Source organism: Syngnathoides biaculeatus, chromosome 17, assembly GCF_019802595.1.
Source record: "Syngnathoides biaculeatus isolate LvHL_M chromosome 17, ASM1980259v1, whole genome shotgun sequence".
NCBI lineage: Eukaryota > Metazoa > Chordata > Actinopteri > Syngnathiformes > Syngnathidae > Syngnathoides > Syngnathoides biaculeatus.
The window spans coordinates 23,699,064-23,716,635 of NC_084656.1; the positions used below are offsets into that span (position 1 = coordinate 23,699,064).

The 17,572-nt window shown below is 57.1% G+C and overlaps 2 protein-coding genes across 5 annotated transcripts; one reads left to right on the top strand and one right to left on the bottom strand.

Annotated features, from left to right (window-relative positions):
- Positions 1-38: 38 nt before the first annotated feature.
- On the top strand, positions 39-2,832 carry capslb (calcyphosine-like b). Of its 2 annotated transcripts, none has more exons than XM_061801167.1 (5): positions 39-95; positions 180-512; positions 1,696-1,873; positions 2,277-2,486; positions 2,559-2,832. In XM_061801167.1, exons 2-5 carry the CDS (start codon positions 418-420, stop codon positions 2,658-2,660), a joined length of 585 nt encoding a protein of 194 aa, XP_061657151.1. In that variant the 5' UTR covers positions 39-95; positions 180-417; the 3' UTR covers positions 2,661-2,832. The 2 variants fall into 2 exon arrangements, with proteins under 2 accessions (XP_061657151.1, XP_061657150.1); XM_061801166.1 differs by having other exon boundaries at positions 180-492.
- myo5b (myosin VB) lies at positions 2,779-17,528 on the bottom strand. Of its 3 annotated transcripts, none has more exons than XM_061801159.1 (39): positions 17,217-17,528; positions 15,968-16,078; positions 15,687-15,858; positions 15,103-15,247; positions 14,810-14,966; positions 14,464-14,607; positions 14,270-14,351; positions 14,048-14,155; positions 13,849-13,958; positions 13,051-13,316; positions 12,899-12,980; positions 12,622-12,762; positions 11,434-11,556; positions 10,968-11,051; positions 10,350-10,478; positions 10,183-10,280; positions 9,893-9,979; positions 9,704-9,815; positions 9,433-9,644; positions 8,985-9,141; positions 8,565-8,804; positions 8,245-8,484; positions 7,744-7,837; positions 7,383-7,513; positions 7,159-7,278; positions 6,973-7,098; positions 6,819-6,908; positions 6,510-6,731; positions 5,670-5,764; positions 5,168-5,366; positions 5,001-5,094; positions 4,802-4,933; positions 4,393-4,544; positions 4,232-4,318; positions 4,015-4,165; positions 3,526-3,823; positions 3,283-3,457; positions 3,137-3,217; positions 2,779-3,071 (listed from the first exon to the last, which is right to left on the bottom strand). In XM_061801159.1, exons 1-39 carry the CDS (start codon positions 17,247-17,249, stop codon positions 2,901-2,903), a joined length of 5,451 nt encoding a protein of 1,816 aa, XP_061657143.1. In that variant the 5' UTR covers positions 17,250-17,528; the 3' UTR covers positions 2,779-2,900. The 3 variants fall into 3 exon arrangements, with proteins under 3 accessions (XP_061657143.1, XP_061657144.1, XP_061657145.1); XM_061801160.1 differs by lacking the exon at positions 17,217-17,528 and adding an exon at positions 16,549-16,860; XM_061801161.1 differs by lacking the exons at positions 2,779-3,071; positions 3,137-3,217 and having other exon boundaries at positions 3,289-3,457; positions 4,232-4,331.
- Between the last annotated feature and the right edge of the window lie 44 nt (positions 17,529-17,572).

Sequence of the window (17,572 nt, forward strand, 5' to 3'; positions counted from 1 at the left end):
GCCGCGGCAACGGCGTCCTGTTTGGAGACGCCTCTCCGCGTCCCGACCCGAAAAAGGGTTTTTGGTGTCTGCGGCGGCGACCACTTCCGGCTCAGGTGAGTCCAGCGGGGTCAACAGGTAAAAAGTTTGAAGGACGAGTAAAAGCTGACGACTTTGCTGTCATCTTCCGGCAACTCCAGGAAGTTGTTAAGCACGACGACTTTTCATGACGTCATCGTAACGGCGTTCTGAGGAGGACGGAACCCTCGGAAGTTGCCCGAGCCATCCATCCGGTTTCTGACTGGGCCGCGCTTATCCTCACAAGGAGCCTCTCCCGGTCTAAACCTCAGGCCTGTGCTTTGGGTCGACGCGACAGATGGCGGGAACGTCCAGGCACGACCGACAGATGGCGCTCGACGCCAAACGGCAGCTGACGTCATGTTCCGACCCCCTGGAGAGACTCCGCCTCCAGTGTCTGGCGCGGGGCTCCGCGGGCATCAAAGGCCTCGGGAGGTGACGTCACTTGCCACTCGGTTTGTGATTGGCCGCCGCGTCCGGGGTCCCAATCCCGGCCTCGCCCGTGTGGGTCTTTTCTCCGGTTGGTTGCTTGCCGGTGGCCTGCGATTGGCCGGCGACAGATCAGCGATTTGGCTGATTTGATGACGTCGCCAACCAGGAAGCGAATCAGCATCACTCGGGAACTCATCGGCGCTCGTCCGTGCTGAAAACTTCCGGCCAGTCTGAAACGTTCCTTTCCTTTTCCTTTCCTTTTCCTTTCCTTTTCCTTTCCCTTTTCCTTTCCTTTTCCTTTTCCTTTCCGTCCAGGGTTCCGTCGTCATGTGTGCCAAATGTTCGGAACGTCAACTCCACGGACGCACGCCGGCTGCGTCCGCCTTTGGTTTTTGGACCGGCTGGAACTTTCGCTGACTCGGGACCGACATTTGGAGCACTCGTTCAACATTGGTGACTCCCAACCTCGACGTTCTCGAACGCCAATTTTGTCTCAGCTATTAATTTATCGCGTTTATGTTGTGTTGATGTTTGTCACATTAAGTTGGCGCATTTTGCTGGTTTGAACAAACGGGACGGAAGTCTACATTCACACGTCTCACAGCCGACTTTACGCTTAACTTTTGTTTTAAGGTTAGGATATAACCTATGGGCGGAAGATGCCAAAGCGTTGGCCTCACAGTTCTGAGGTCCTCGGTTCAATCCCGGGTTTCCTCCCACGACATTCGTTGGACGCTTGTGATTGCCCCGTCGGTGGCCGTTTGTCTCCGTGTGCCCTGCGATTGGCCGGCAACCAGTCCAGGGTTGACAGCTGGGATAGCCTCCGGCACTCCCCGCGACCCGCGTGAGGATAAGCGGTGAAGAAAATGGATGGATATAACGTATGTTATCTCCCTCGAGGAGCAATGAGAACGGGGGATTTCCCAGTAGGCGTCGGCTACGTAGCCAGAGTTCCCCTGTTAGCTACTCTTGCAGCGTTCATCGCGAGGAGACTTTTCAGCACGGGGGAGCGCTCAGACCGTCACACCTGCCTCTGAATCGAATGATAAGGGGGGGGGATCAATCATCAAGTAATTGAGGGGAAAAAAAAAAAAAAGTTCAACTTGTTAGCGTTTGCAACTAATTAGCTGGCACCAATTCATTGTCAGCGTTTTTGAAGCAAATGCCTTGCAAATTTCTTTTGCAATTAATGAATGTCGCCCACAGAGTGTTCCGGATCATGGACGACGACGCCAACCGCTCGCTGGACCTGAAGGAGTTCTTGAAAGGCATTTACGACTTCGGCGTACCGATGGACAAACGGGAAGCGGCGGCCGTCTTTCAGCGCTTCGACCGCGACGGGAACGGCACCATCGACTTTGACGAGTTCCTGGTCACGCTCAGGGTAAAGGTCACGCTACGTCCGCCCTTTGACGTGTCCACAAACCCGCACCTGATTTCGCACTACATAATTTTTTTTTGGCTACATTTTCAAATTGATGTATCCAAGTCTTCGCCGCTTATCCTCACGAGGGTCGCGCGGAGCCTCTCCCAGCTGCCAAGGGGCTGGAGGCGGGGCACACCCTGAACTGGTCGCCGGCCAATCGCAGGCCGCGTGGTCGCCCTCACAAGAGAGTCTGGGATGGGACGGGACGGGGGAGGGAACCGGAATGCCCGGAGAAAACCCACGCCGTCACTGGGAGAACATGGCGGGTCGGGGTCGAACCCGGGTCCTCAGACCTGTGAGCCCGACGCTTTCAAATTGATTTGAAGAAAAACCTTTTCTTTGCTTTTTGCCCCCACGGCAGCCGGCCATGTCCGAGGCCCGCCGGGACGTGGTCTTGCGGGCCTTCCGCAAACTGGACAAGACTAAAGACGGCGTGATCACCGTGGACGACCTGCGGGGCGTCTACAACGCCAAGTACCACCCCAAGTACCAGAACGGCGAGTGGAGCGAGGAGCAGGTCTTCAGGAGCTTCCTCGACAACTTCGACTCACCTTACGACAAAGACGGAAAGGTACCCGGCCCGAGGCCCGTCGGCGGGCCGCGTACGCGTCCTCTTCTTCTTCTTCTTCCTCTCCTCCCGCAGGTGACGCACGAAGAGTTCGTCAACTACTACTGCGGCGTCAGCGCCTCCATCGACAACGACGCCTTCTTCATCCTCATGATGACCAACGCCTGGAGGCTCTGAAAACGTCGCCGCCGTCGTCCGCTTTGGGGGCCTTCGGGCCGGGCCTTCCTCCGTCCTTTCCGAAAATCCTCGGTGATGTATCGATGCGGCGGACCGAAACAAACCCACGACTCGGACGCAATATTGTTGTTGGTGTATTTGACAAACGTTGTTACTTTTTGTCCACCTGTGCAAAACTTTGTCACAAAATAAAAAAAGACGAGGAAAGATGGAAGTCCAGCCTCATAAATACGGCGGCGCTCAGACCCTGACCAGGAAGCGGAGTCCCAGCGAGGCGGGGACGTGCAGCGTCTCCAGGCCGAGGGACGACGGCGCGTACGGGAAGACCAGCGGGAAGGTCTGCTTGGTGTCCACCAGCAGCTGAGGCGTCGTCGCCGCTGAGGCGTCCTCGCCGCGCTCCGCCAGCTGCTTCTGCGCGGCCCACAAAAGGACGCTTACGCCGGCTCCGGCGGGCGAGCGAGCGACCAATCACTCACCTGGATGTTCCTGATGAAGGAGACGGTGACTCGCTCCTCAAACTCGTTGAGCGGCGTGTACAAGTTGAGGATCTTGACAATCTGCGCGCAAACGCCGAGAAGATCAAGACCGGCGTCGGCCGGGGGCGGGGGCGGGGCCTGCGCACCTGCTGAGAGTTGAGGGCGCTGCAGAGCGAGCAGATGGCGTCGGCGTCCTGCGGCGTTTTCTTCTTGACTTGAAGCAGCTGCGCCGCCTGAATGACGGGAGCCAGACTCTGCGCTGCCCCCGTCTGGTACAACTGGTTAGCGCGCAGCCACTCCTCCAGCTGGCTGGTGTTGTACCTGCGCGGGTGGCGCCGTGAGCAGACGCAAACGCAGACGCAGGCGCAGTCCCCTCGGCCCTCACCCACCGGAGCTGCATGCCGGTGCTCCAGGAGCACACGTCCTTGCGCAGAAGGATGTTGTTGAGCGTGACGGCGTTGACGCAGCAGAAGAGCTGGCGGACCACCTGGCCGGCGATCTCGGGGTCCAGGCCCTGGTCCCGCATGACGCCGTGGAAGAGGCCCAGCCGGCGGATCAGCGCCCGCAGCGTGTAGCCCCCGGACGCCCCGCCGCCGTCTTTCTCCACGCTGGACGAGCGGTCGCGGTAGCCCGCCGGCTTGACGCCCGCCAGGCTCGGGATGCTCTCGCTCTCCAACATGGCCGAGACTGACGCGCCGCACCGGTTCCAGACGCGACAAAAGATAAGACCCCGAGGAAGCGTTTCTAAGTGCGGAGAGTCCGAGGAAATCCCAGAAAGTTCCCGCGCGTCGGAGAAGGTACAGGAAATATGGAAGGCCCGAAAGTGGCCAAAGTCCCGACGAGTACACAAAGTACAAATAAGTCAAGCGAGCACCGACCGATCATGGGCTGTATGGCGGCCTCCGCCACGCGGATCAGCTGCTGGTAGATCTGAATAGACAGGTCGCTGAGGACGGCCCGGTACTCGGCCAGGTCGAAGTTCTTCAGGCAGTGCTCGTTCTGCTTGGCCGTGTTCTGCGCCATGAAGGCCTACGAGCAGACGCGGACGGTTAACTTCCGCCGACGTCGCCTCCCGACGCGGCGTCGCGCCGTCACCTCGTCTCCGCTGTACTGCTTCAGGCAGTGCAGGAGGCGGCTGGTGTTGGCCAGCCAGAAGGACGTGGTCTCGAAGTCCTCGTTCCTCTGCGGACGACGACTGCGGAACGTCACGTTTGGGGCGGGGGTGGGGGTGGGGCCGCGCGGAGCGTGAGCCTCACCTTGAGAACGCGCTTGATGGCGTTGATGGTGGCGGTGAGCAGGGACTCCACTTTGCGGTCGTCGTTGACGTAATCGGCGTGGCGCACGCACATGAACAGGACGTACGCCGGCAGACACGGGACCGTGCCGGACAGCGCGCCGGGATGCATGTCTGCACGAAGGGTACGGACAGAGAGAGGGAGACGTCACGACGTGGCCCTCGGACATCTCCCGAACATCCGATTCAGCTACTTTGTCTCGCTGCGTCGATTTTTCTTCTGCTCATCGCAACCCTAACCCCAGCAGCTCAACTTATTCCAGTTCTTTCGAGGGGACAGCCGAGACGTGGTGGTGGCGGTTCACCCCACCGACAGGGAAAAGGCCGTCCAGTTCCAATCGGGGGTCCTTTCCACGGCCCCCGTGACTGACCTGTGATGAGGGTCTTGATGAGCAGAGGTTCATCTTCCTGGTCGTACTCCAGCATGCCCTCAAAGTCTTTCTCCTTGCGTTGAAGCATCACGTGACGACCCAGGTCGGACTTGACGTGACCGCCGCGACTCACTGCGGACACGGCGCCGACGGCAAGTCCGTCACGGCGGTCGTCGTTGCGGTCGTGCGAGCGTTTTACCTTCCAGCTCTTGGACCTTCTTCATGTAGATCTTCAGCTGTTTCTTTAGCTTGCGCTCGTTCTTCTCTAATTTCTCCACCAGTTCCTTTTGGTCCTAAGGACAAAAAAAAAAAAGAAAGAGCCGTCAAGCGCTGACCCGCCACAGCCCAGGACAGGAGACGGCTGACCAGGTTGTCGTCGGTGAGCCTGGTGATCTCCAGCTGCACGCTGTACTCCAGCAGGGCCTCGGGCGACAACGACGTGGCGTAGTCGAGCGCCTCCTGCTTCTTTTCCACGTCCTCCTTCAGCGCCTCCACCTCAGCCTGCAGCGCCTCCACCTCTCGGGCGCGCCGGTCCTTCTGCGACTCCAGATCGCGCTCCAGCAGTCTCCCCGGCAAAAACAAAACACACACCGTGAGGACCGCGACGAGACTCGGTGGCCGGCGAGATGCGACGAGCGCGAGAAGAAGCCGAAGGGGACGAAGAAGAAGAAGAAGAAGAAGAAACTGCAGCAAACGGCGACTTGTTGGAGGCCGGCGTACGCCAGCAGAACTTCTCCGTCCTCTTGACTGGAAGCCGCGTCGGGGAAAGGGGAAGCGGAAGCGAGCGGCTTCCGGACGACAGAGCAGAAACGTTAGCGACAGGAAGCGGGAGGGAGGGCGGGGCTTAGAAAGCGTCCAGCGAGCGTACTTGTTGGATTGGCAAACTCGTTGGTAAACCACCAGGGCCTGCTCTTTGTCAGACGGCAACGTCGCCGCGTCCACCTCGTCGGCGCTCGCGTTCTCCTGCGACACCGCATATTTTCTTTCAATACGCTCGTTGTTCAAAGACTTTCTTGAAACATTTCTGTACAGTAGCCCCCCCCCCCCCCCCCCTTATCGCAAAGGTTCCGTAGGTTTGGAACAACCAGGGATAGACTTTGCTTTTTATCCATATTTCAAAGCTTTATGCATACTAGCAATCCAAAATATGCATCCATTAGTAGTACCATAATTAAGTATTTGAATACTATAGAAATTAAAGTCAAAATTGTGAAATCTTATTTGAGAGAAGTACCGCTATTATCTTGGGCCCCCTTCAAAAAAAAAAAAAAAAAAAAAAGCAAAAAACAAACGGACCAGCCCTGCTTTAGCGACGTAAACGTTCCTTCCTGGAGCAGCCATCTGTACACGGAGGCTCCGGTGGTTCGAGAGACTCAAGTTAGACGTTGCACTTTACTCGCACTTGTATTTGTGGTTATTTGGATGAGTGTGCGCATTAGCTATTGATCAGGCTTAGGTTGGTACTTGTGAATTTATTTCTGAAGAAATCTGACTTTGGCTTGACTGCGGATCCTCAACCGTTTGGTGACTTAGCAAAAAGTTTTCTTCATCTGCTCCGAAAAGGAGCTTCAACGGACCTCATTTCGACCGGTTTAAGTTGAAAAGCGGACGAGATGAGAGACGTGCGGTGGAGTACTCGCACTACAACGCAGAGAATCTGCAGTGAGTGGGGAGGGATTACTGTACTGTCGTTTCCGCAAGTCCGAACCTGCGCCTGCTGCTGCGCAGCGCTGACGATCTGCGTCCTGAGGATGACGACTTCCTCCTTGCGTGCGTCCAGCTCCTCGTTTGCCGCCTTCAGCTGACTCATCAGGATGTCGTAGCCGTCCCGAAGCTGCCGGGAGGCGTCGCCCGCCCGCTCGCCCACGCCTCGCCGGAGCTCGTTCAGGTCGGCCTTCAGTTTCCGGTTCTCGGACTCCAACTCCTGACGCTGCGCGTCGCAAACGGCGGTCGGTCGTGACGTGTTTTGGGGGGTTTTCCCCCTCCCGCTGCGCTGGCGACGACGCACGCACGCTACCTTCAGGTTGTTGTAGGCCAAGTCCGCCGCGTCCCGCTCGGCGGCGGCGGCGCTCTTCAGACTCTTTGCCTTCTCCTCCTCCTCGCAGTCCTGGAAGTGGTCCACGTCAGGTAGTCGCCACGGTTTCCCCACCTTAAAATGACGCCGCGCTCACCTTGTCTCTGGCCATCTGGTCCACGCTGGCCTGCAGCCGCTTCCTCTCGTCTTCCAACTCTCGCACGCGCTTCTGCAGCTTGACAAAGATGCCGATGTCCATGGCGGCCTTGGCCACGCCCATCTCCTGCGACAAGGCGCCGGACGGTCACGACGGCCGCTCACCCGCCGACGCGAAGGCACTGACCTCCGCCAGCTGCGCGGCGTCGTCGGCGTCTCCCGCCTCCGAGGCGGAGATCGACGTGTAGTTGGAGTCCGTCTCGAGGCTGCTCTGATTGGACGGGCTTCGCTGGTGGCCCGGCTGGAACTGCGTTAGAGATCAAAGGTCAAAGGCCAAAAGGACTCCTTTTTTTCCCTTCCAGAAGGGGAAAAAAAAAAAAAAAAAAAAAACTAAAGAGAAAGACGAACCACCTTGGCGAGAGAAACTTCCTCCTTCAAGTTGTCGTATCGCTGCTCCAGTCGCGAATATTCCTTCAGAAGATTTTGGTAGCGGCGGCGCTCGGCGTCCATCTCGGCGCGCAACAACGCGCTCCCCACGTCCTCTGCGCACACGCACACGCGATACGATACGATACGATTGCGAGCAAGCGCCGACGCGTGAGCGCGAGCGTCGTCCGTCTGCAAACGCGTAAGAAAATGCGCTGACGCGATTGCACCGCGGCGAGCGAGCGTCTCTTCGACGGGATCTGGCCGGCGGAGATTCGTCGGCTCACGCGCGGCCGGCGACGGGTTCCAGACGCGAGATCGGCCCGGCGACGTACGATCGGCTGACCTGTGGCGCGGCTCGACTGTTGCTTAAGCTTCTGGTCGAGTTCTTCCTTTTGGCTCTTGAGCAAGGCGTTTTCCTTCTCCAGCTCGGCGACCCTCTGAGGAGAGAAACACACGGCGACCAATTACAGGCAAACGCAAAACAGGAAGTAGACCGCAAAAAGAAAACTGAAATCCCGTCCGTCTTGTTTCCTTCCAAGTCTTCCTTGAGATACCAGAACCAGTTAGCTTAACTTTGTCATCAAATTTTCAATTGTAGCCTTCTGCTGGAATTTGGCTCATTTTTTGGGGTTTTTAGCCATAGTGCAGATATTTCATATTCCAAGTGAAAAAAACCCAAAGAATATTTATTGTATTTGTAGTCCAAATGAATCATTATTCTTCATTTTGCGACTGTTTTAAAAAAAAAAAAAAAAAAAAAAAAAAAAAAGCGAGCGGGAGTCTTTATCGGGTGAGTTCGGACCGGACGAACGTTCTCGTTTTTGGCAGCGTACGGCGGTCGCACCCGGGTCAGTTCCAGCTTCTCGTTCCGGTGGAGGTCCTCCGTCTGGCTCTCGAGGGCCCGGGCCTCGTCGAGCCGGGCCCGGTTCTCCTCCAGCTCGGCCCGCAGCGACTTGAGCTGGGCCCCGCCGCCGCCCTGCTGGTTGTGCGCCTGCTGCAGCAGTTGCTGCACGCGGCTGAGCTCCGCGCCCAGCGTGTTGTTGGCGCGCAGGAGCTGCTCGTTCTGCTCGCGGTACTCCTTGCCCTGAGGCCGGCGCGAAAGAGACGCTCTTAGCGGGTCGCGCCCGAGCCGGGCCGGGCCGAGCCGAGCCGAGCCGAGCTTACCTGGTCGTCCATCTTCCTCTGCAGCTGCACGATCTTGTTCTCCATGCCCGTGTTGAGCTTCTGCAGGCCCTGGGCCGAGCGCGCCTCCGTCTTGAGCGCCTTGAAGCGGCGCAGCGCCCGCGAGCGTCTATAAGCGCACTGCAGCACCACGGCGGCGCGGCGCATCCGCCGGAACTTGAGTCTCCGCAGCCATCCGCGGACGCAGCTCTGGATGATTATGGCCTTGTGGTGCAGCAGGAACTGCGGCAAGAAGGAAGCTAAGTCGAGGACGCTCCTTGCCTTGCCGACCTCATCGGTTGCCACGTTTGCCCAGTCTGACTGGCGCGGCAATAATAATAAATAGCCGGTCTGCGCGAGCGCCGCCGGCCGTTACGGCCCTCGGCCCAAATTCTCCACATCTTTTTCCCGCGTGCGCGTTACCTCCTGGTAGATCCTGCGCGTGAACATCCCCCGCGCAAAGGCCTGGACGGTGACGGCGGCCCGACGCACCGTCAGGTAGGCGCGCCGCTCTCGGGCCATGCGGTAGTTCTTCTGGCACGCCACGGCGGCACGCGTCAGGCGCAAGTACTCGGCGTACCTGAGGAGGAGCGCACGGAGACGTGATGCACGGCGGCGCTCGCGAGCAGGCATGCAAAGAAAATGGAAATGGGGCGAAAACTAATCATTAGCTTCAAACGCGACAATTTTTTTTTGACGCGCGAGTCAAGTTGCCCATGCACTAGATGTCCCATTTTTATCAAGATGCACGCCGACGTGCACTCAAGCAGAGCAAAACGTTTTCCATTTCAAACACAAACGGCAACAACGTGTCAATAAACACAAAGCAGCTGCGCCGGGAACATTTCGTTTGGGGCGAGACGCTACCGACCTGCGCGCCAGGTAGCCCCGCCCGTATCTCTGCAGCAAGAGCACGGCCTTGCGGATCTTGCGGTAGCGGACCCTCTGCAGCCATCCCCGGACCGTCTTCTGGACGGCCACGCAGGCGGCGCGGAACTTGTCGGCGCGCAACTTCTCCAGGTAGGCCACCTGGCCCGCCCGGAAGAAGATCTTGCTCTTTCCCAACTGGAACATGTCGCCTTCCTGCGAGGCCGCAATCGTCCGTCAAGCCGTCGGCCGGCGGCGCTCGCGGGTATTCTCACCCTGATGAGCGTCTCCAAGAGGTTGCGGCACACCCATTTCTTGTCGGGGTTCGCCACGTCCGACTTGCGCATCAACACGCGGTACCTGCTGAAGAAGTCGCCGTACGTCCACCTGCACACGTGACAAACGGCGCCGTTCCGCTACTTTGCTCCAAAAAGGGGGACGGCTACAGAAGAAGTCGAGCTGACCTGGACGGGTATCCGGCGGCGCTGATCCGGATGGTCTCCAGGACGCCGCACGCTCGCAGCTGTTGCACGGCCCGACGAGAGTCGAACCTGAGAGGGGAGAAAAAAAAAAAAAAAAAAAAAACTCGGCTTTGGCGCGATCTCAATCACGCGCGAACCGCGGCAGGCAAAGGCAGCGGGCCCGGGCGTCCGCCGAGGGGGACCTTTTTGGACGTCTCTCCGCATCTCTTAACATACGACTCCGACGTTTACCTCCGACTTGCAGGAAGAGCGCGGACGGGCGGCGTACTCACGAGAAGGCCTCCTTGTCGTCGTTGGGTTTGATGCAGCGCACGTAATGCGGCGTGGTGGCGTTCAGCGTCTCCATCAGAAGATGCAAAGAGCTGCGGAACTGAACACGCAATTTGACATGCGTAAAAACGGGCAACGTCCACATTACCACCCGCCGCGAGGTGGTCACCTGCAGCCCGACGGTCTTCCTGTGGTCTTTGTTGGGGGGTCTGGGGGCGGTCTTGGCGGCGCGCACGTTGACTCTGGCCGATTTGGGGGCGGGGTCGTCCCCGCCGAACAGGTCGGCCACCAGTTGAAGCTGAGGACAAGCGCGACGCCCGTTCGCTCATTCCCGACTCTCCGGTAGTTCCGGTTCAAATCGGGAATGAGTGAAGGATTCCGAACACGGTGATTGATACGGAATAATAGCCGCGCTTCAATATTCAGACATTTCACGTTCGCCGATTGCTCAATTACTCCAACAAAGAATCCTTCCTTTTTACGTGCATCCTGTTCGGCCGTTACATCGAGCGGAACGGACAATCTGATGCCGGAAAGGTTGAACTGTGTCGCGGTGGAGTTTTTGAACTCCCTCGGAGATTTCGTCGCATTTGTTGAGTTAGGGTTAGGGGTTAGTTTCCCAGGGAGGGGGACAAAGACAAAAGCGCTAACTATAAACAGAATGAGAAAAGTCAGTAGAACCGGACAAGGTGGGACAAGAGAAGAAGCCCAAGTCCAAGCAGTCTTGGAAAGGAAAAAAAAAAACGACACGGTGGCGCGGGACACCACTTCGGGGATCGCGTCTCACCTGACTGGCCTTGAGGATGTTGATCTGCTCGTCGTACACGGTGTCGCGGTTCTTCTCCAGGAAGCCGGCGCACTCGTACGCCACCTAGAGGCCACGGCACGGCGCACACGCGCGAACCTTCAATCAAAATGGCTTCCGTCCCTTTCAACCACTTCTACTTTTCAGGATCCATTTTTCATCAGACAAATGGCGCTGTGTGATAATAACAAGACTACAAAAGACAACGGAAAGGCACAAAGGCGTCGCGACTCCAACCAACTGGTGCACTCGTAGCGCTGGCGCGACGCCATCGGCGGACTCCGGATATTTAAGATTTGCATTTCGTCGTCGTCGTTTGGCGGCTTCCTGTCAACCTTCTCAGGTTCAAACTATTTGTTGGAACTCAGACGAACGCGACACAACCCAAAATAAATACAAATGCATCAATAAAATCCCCGAAATGGAAAAAAAAAAAGACCCCCCTCACCTTGTCAGCGAAATGCAGGATGATGAAGGCCGAGTTGGACATTCGAGGTTTCTGGAAGTGCGGACTGGACGCGTGCTGCTTGTACAGTTTCTGCGCCCAGTTCTGATCCGTCCCTTTGGGTACCTGCCGGAAGGAAGAGGAGGGAAGTCCGTCCGGGCCGCATCCAAGCAAAATTGCCGTTCTATGAAAATGTGACGTTTCTCTATGACAACAAAATGAAAAAAACTTTTCCCAGGACCGACACCGATGAGCAGCACATCTTGGAAAGTTCTCGCAAAATTGAAATACATCAAGATCCCCGAAGATGATCAAGTTGGAAACCGATCACCGACTGGCCGTCGGACCATGAAGGAAAACAAACCAACCGCCGATGTCGAAAGGCCTCAAAAAAGACGAAGATCGGCCCAGCCGTAATCAGGTTCGCCTTCTTCATCAAGTCCGATTACAAGAAGACGTTTGCAGGATGAAAATCTTCTGCGCCGCTTATCCTCACGCAGGTCGCCGGCCAATCGCGGGGCACGTAGAAAGAAAACAATCGACCTCGATGCGGCGGGAAATCCGAGCAAACTAACGCGGCCCCGTAGGGGGAGCTACCGTCTGCCGGTGATTCCATGAGGACGCCGACGATGCGGATTCATCCATGACAACGTTTGGCAGAATCAAATTCCGGTCACTCAATCGACCTCGATGCGGCGGGAAATCCGAGCAAACTAACGCGGCCCCGTAGGGGGAGCTACCGTCTGCCGGTGATTCCATGAGGACGCCGACGATGCGGATTCATCCATGACAACGTTTGGCAGAATCAAATTCCGGTCACTCAATCGACCTCGATGCGGCGGGAAATCCGAGCAAACTAACGCGGCCCCGTAGGGGGAGCTACCGTCTGCCGGTGATTCCATGAGGACGCCGACGATGCGGATTCATCCATGACAACGTTTGGCAGAATCAAATTCCGGTCACTCAATAAATGGCTTATTCGTGTTAAAAACAAAAAAAAGAAACTTGGTACTGCTTTTGTTTGAATGTCACCGTCAGTGGAGCGCTAGTTTCTATCCGGGCCAATACGCTTGACTCACTTTTTTGCAACAAATTGTTGGCGTTTTTGGTGGAGGTTGGAAAGGACAAACTCATTTTTCTCTCGTAAAAATGGAGGCCTGGCAAGAAAGTGCGCAACGTCGCCGGACTGACTTTGCACTCCTCGTCCAGAAGGTCCAGCACGCCGAGCCGAGCCTCGATCAGGTCGATGCAGGGTTGGTTGTCGTGGAAGTCGATCAGGGTCCACGGGATCTGCTCCTTCATGTACTCCTCCTGCTCCAACTTGAACACGTGCTGCGCACACGCAGAAGGGAAACGACAAGCCGGCTCGCTCGAAGACGAACCGAATGTAAATCCGCGCATTGGCCGGGAGTCTGCTCTCATCTAGCGTATCGGAATCCAGTTTCAGACGGACCGTCGGAGGCCTCACCGAATTGAACTGCTGCTGCAGCTTCTCGTTGGCGTAGTTGATGCAGAACTGCTCGAAGCTGTTCACCTCAAAGGTCTCGAAACTGCGGAGCGACACCAGATCAGTCGAGACCGGGACGCGATCCCACGAGAGCAGGCGGACGTCCCGCGCACCCGTAGATGTCCAGGACCCCGATGAAGGAGTGCTGCTTGGACGAGGTGCGCAGCGCCACGTTGATGCGCGCCACGATCCAGTCGAAGACGCGCGCGTAGATGTGCTTGGCCAGGGCGTCGCGGGCGTTGGCCGCCTGCCGGGCCGACGTCTTCTTCACGTACGTCTCGGATGCCGTCACCAACTTCCTGTGGCACAGCCAGTGCTCCATCTGAGCCGGTTCCAGGCACAGGAGCCTGCAGAAGTGAGCCAGGTGCGCGTCGTCGCTCTGAAAGGGGGGGGGGGGGGGGGGGGAATCAACCAACCCTAACCCAGACCCAGACCCAGACCAGGCACACACCATTGCATCAAATGGAGTCCAAATCCGTATCGTAGGCCAAATGGATACAGTGTAGCGCAGACTCTGTACGTACTGCGCACCCACAGTCAATTCACGTCTCCTTTTCAATGCAGTCTTCCAAAGAAGTTCCTGCCATCAAACTCGCTGTCCTACTTTTCCTCAGGCAGGCCGCAGGCGCCCCGCGGCCACATCCTGAATCTTTAACTACCAAATCCGACTCACGAGTCGTCAACACGGCATACTGGAGACGCCTCTACGTCACACCGACATCTCGCTTTTGACGGACTCGACCTTGCGCTGTAAAAGCCACGGGGCTCGTTCCCGGGTCCGCGGAAAGTGCGAGGCTCGGTGACGGGCGGATACGACCGAAGACAATTGCAGCGCTATCCGAGCGACCGCAAAACGTCCGTAGCCGTTGACAAAAATGCAGCAAAGACGGCAAACCAAGGCGAGCTCGCACCGAGACGTGGCAGGACTCTCCATCCCTCTCTGCGTAGATCTCAATGTTGCCCAGATGCAGGATGCCCGCCAGGACCTTGAAGATGGCGTTCTGGCTGGCGTCTTTGATGCCTGCACGCACGGAAAACGCAAAATGCCGTGGAGATGTTCAAGTGCCGTCGAGTGGAAAACCAGGACACTGCATTTAAAAAGCAACTGACCTAGCAGCCTGAAAGCGTGCCTGGTCTTGTCCAAGTCATCAGCGTCGTTCACGCCTTCGATGAAGATGTTCTCCCCCATGGACGTGTACACAAAGTCTTCTGCGCTGGCTGGTGGCAAACGGCAGGGAAGTCAGTCCGAGCAAGGCCAAAGTCAGATTGTCCCGGCCGAGTCCAGACATTTTGCCCAAGACGACAGCTTGAGAGTCAAAGGACAAGACTCACCGAGGCTGAGCTCTCGCAGCTCCGGCAAAGAGGCCGACGCACACAACTGGTAGAAGATGTGGTAGTTGCGCTCCTCTTCGGCCTGTGACGGCGGCAGCAGCAGCGCAGCCAAAAATAAAACTAGTTGCTTCCCGTATTTGTGTGGCTTTTTCTTCTTTTGACTTGCTAACTTTGAAAACGTCGACGTTACGCACCTGGAAGACCACCCGCGACTTCTCCAGCAGGTACGTTCGCATGTTGGCCCCGATGATGCGGTAGCTGCGACTGAAGCCGATCTCGATATATTTGCCGAAGCGACTGCTGTTGTCATTCCTCGTGGTCTTGGCGTTCCCGATGGCCTGACCCGGACAGGACGTCAAATTCAAGGAACGGCGCGTCAAGGGCGCCCGCCAGACCCCACATCGCGACGACGATGCGCGATCGTTTTGATGAGACCGGAGTGAAAGAGGCTCGTCCAGACTAAACTAAATTGGCGGCCATTGCCACCATTACAACGGTAGACTAAGGCCTACACCGAACTAGAACGTGGACTGGACCGACCTCCATGATGGGACTGGAGGCGAGGACTTTCTCCTCGACGTTGGCGTCGTTGGCAGATCCGCCGACAGTGGCAAAGAACCTCATGGCGTACTTTGCAGAAACCGTTTTTCCAGCTCCAGATTCTCCGCTCACGATGATGGACTGGTTCCTCTCGTCCCTGACAAACCAAAGCCGGCGAGCCGTGAAAGCAGAAGAATTTCCCCGTGACGGCGAGGCGCCCCCTCCGCCGCCTAGCGTCCAAAAGGGCCCCCCCCCGCCACCGCCGCACGAGCCCGCTCCCGCCTGGCTCCCACCTGGCCATCTGTTTGTAGGCTTCTTCGGCCACGGCAAATATGTGCGGGTCCATGTCGCCCACGTTACGTCCGCTGTAAGCGTTGATCACCTCCTCGCCGTAGATCTGCAGCTCCTCGTAGGGGTTGATGGCCACCAGGACGATGCCTGCGCACGCAGACACGACAAACTCAGGACGGGGGGGTGCGGTCTGCTTTCATACTACAAATGTTGCGGCCTTTCAAGACACACGAAGCGTGCTTCCGTTGTCTCAGCCACTCATCCTCACAAGGGCCGCGGCCACACTTTGAACCGACCCGACGGTAAAAGCGCAATCAGCCATCGACGCGTGCAATGATCGAGTCAGCGCGGCAGCAACACGTTTGGATGGATGTTCCTGGGTTCAATAAGCCCGCTTAAGGCATTTTAACAAAGTTGACTCTTTGTATGATTGACATTTTTCCACTTTTACAGCAAATGATGATCAGCTCTAAATATGATTTGTCGGCCTTCTTCGGTGCTAATAATTGGTTTGAGTCCTGAAAATCTTGAATTTCGATGTGACTTTTTCACCATCTTTCTGGCCGGAGGAGCAGGCGGGACTGACCGCAGTAAGTGTAGATGTGGTTGGACTCGAGGAATCGCACTCTGAGGTTGTGCAGCACGGCGGGCTCGTGAAGATAACTCAGCGCCGTCAGGTCGTTCTCGCCCACCAGGATGTCGGGGTTCCGCAGGAACGGCAGCGGGTTGCTCTCGGGGCCCACCGGGTACGCCACCGGCTGAGGAGACAGAGAGAGAGAGAGAGAGAGAGAGAGAGAGAGAGACCAGTACCAGATGGAGCCCTTTCACGATAAGAGCGAGAAGGAAGGAAGGAAGGAAGGCGTCTACCGTGCCGTCCTCCAGGCACAGGTGCACGACCGACTCGCCTTGCTTGAAGTCTCGGCTGATTTCCGCTGCCCGCCACACGTTGTCCGCGTCCGGGATCCATACCCGGGTGTACTGAAACGGGGTTGCGGTTACACGGAGACACACATTGAACTTTGGGCATCTCAAGTGAACTTTCATCTTCTCTGAAGATATTCATGACATTTTCTCAGACAGAAAACGTGACTTTCAGCAACGACCATTTTATAGTCCGTCGTGTTTCGCTAATAAGCGTATTATCAGTGTAACGCACAAGTATGCGGCCGACTCCAAAAGATTCGACATTGTTGAAGGAAATACGCGAGGCTCCTGTGGATGCTTTGGCTCAAAATCAAACGTACCCGCCCGGCACTTTCACTCGGAAGTGCGAGCGAGGTGCCGAGAAGCTCCGGAAGCCCACAAAGCCGAACCGAATTAAGCGGAAGTATGGCGTCATCTTTCTTCCTCTCTTTTGTTGTCGACGTTATCGCGGCAGGTGAGCGACAGGTGCCTTCGCTAACTCGCTAACTAACCCTGGCGAGTAAGTGAGTGGCCAACTAACTCACCGTCGTGTAGAGCTCGTTGACCGACATGTTTCTTCTTCTTTTTTTTCTTTTTTTTTTTCTTCTTCTTCTTCTTCTTCGCGAACCGCCAAAGTCCACGTGCGCGTGCGCGTGCAACCCGGAAGCGGCAGGTGCATGTCACGCGCGTTCGCGAGCGGCCCAAACTTTCCCAGCAAGTCGAATTTTGAGCGCTTCCTTCGGCTGATTTGCTCGGACGCGGGCGCGAGTCCGTCCGCCGGGTCAATTCGGTGACGTGCACGCGCGGCGCTTAAAGAGACAGCGCCGCGCAGGTGCGCCACAGGCGAGCTGCGATTGGACGCCCGCTAGGACCACGTGGCCGCAAAAAAAATGGGGAAATTCCCTCAAGCCGTGTTTGAATGAAATTCAATGTCACCCTTGCGAGGATAAGCGGCTTGGATGGCTGGGTGATTGGTAAATGGAGTCATTTGAAGAGTGTAAGGTTAAAAGCTAACTTTCCGACACGTATATTCCAAGTTATTGCGTATTTTATTTCATTTCAAGCGTGTGTGCGATGACGTCACTGGCGGATTTTTCTTTTGCCCGTGCTGCTGTCAATTGAAAGGAAGCCGAGGGCGGCTGTGATTTGCCTCCGCGAATCTCGTCCAAAGCGGAAAGTTCGGCCGGTCCGAACCAGGCGGACCTTTTCTTACCTTGGCGTAGTGCTGACGATAATGCGCGCTCATGTCGGCTTCTTGCGTCTTGTGGACGAGCTGACGGGACGCTCGGTGTCCGGACGCCCCTCCCGTCCCCGGGCGCTCGCCCCTCCCGTCCCCGGGCGCTCCCTCGGCAGGTATGAGGCGCTCTCCGGGCGTCCCGCCCACATTTTGCCGGGACCTCAACCCCGGCGCCTCATCGGCGCCGCCGTGTGGTGGTTAGCGAGCAAGTCCTCGCGCGAGCCGCACTTGGGACGCCAATGAGCGCATTTGCAGGATTTGCGCCTTTCCAGCAGTTGCCTGCAAAGGCGTTTCACCGTCATGAGCGGGAGCGGAAGCGGAAGTTGCCGCAC

What these genes read in the sequence shown, in the direction of transcription:
- capslb (XM_061801166.1), top strand. Translation starts at nt 356, where the DNA reads ATGGCGGGAACGTCCAGGCACGACCGACAGATGGCGCTCGACGCCAAA. An exon ending in GGCATCAAAGGCCTCGGGAG is followed by an intron (nt 493 to 1,695) that starts GTGACGTCACTT and finishes TGTCGCCCACAG; the next exon opens with AGTGTTCCGGATCATGGACG. An exon ending in CTTACGACAAAGACGGAAAG is followed by an intron (nt 2,487 to 2,558) that starts GTACCCGGCCCG and finishes CTCCTCCCGCAG; the next exon opens with GTGACGCACGAAGAGTTCGT.
- myo5b (XM_061801159.1), bottom strand. Translation starts at nt 17,249, where the DNA reads ATGAGCGCGCATTATCGTCAGCACTACGCCAAG. An exon ending in CCATCAAGCGCGTTCTCAAG is followed by an intron (nt 4,319 to 4,392) that starts GTGAGGCTCACG and finishes CGTCGTCCGCAG; the next exon opens with AGGAACGAGGACTTCGAGAC. An exon ending in CGCCATACAGCCCATGATCG is followed by an intron (nt 3,824 to 4,014) that starts GTCGGTGCTCGC and finishes GCGGCGCGTCAG; the next exon opens with TCTCGGCCATGTTGGAGAGC.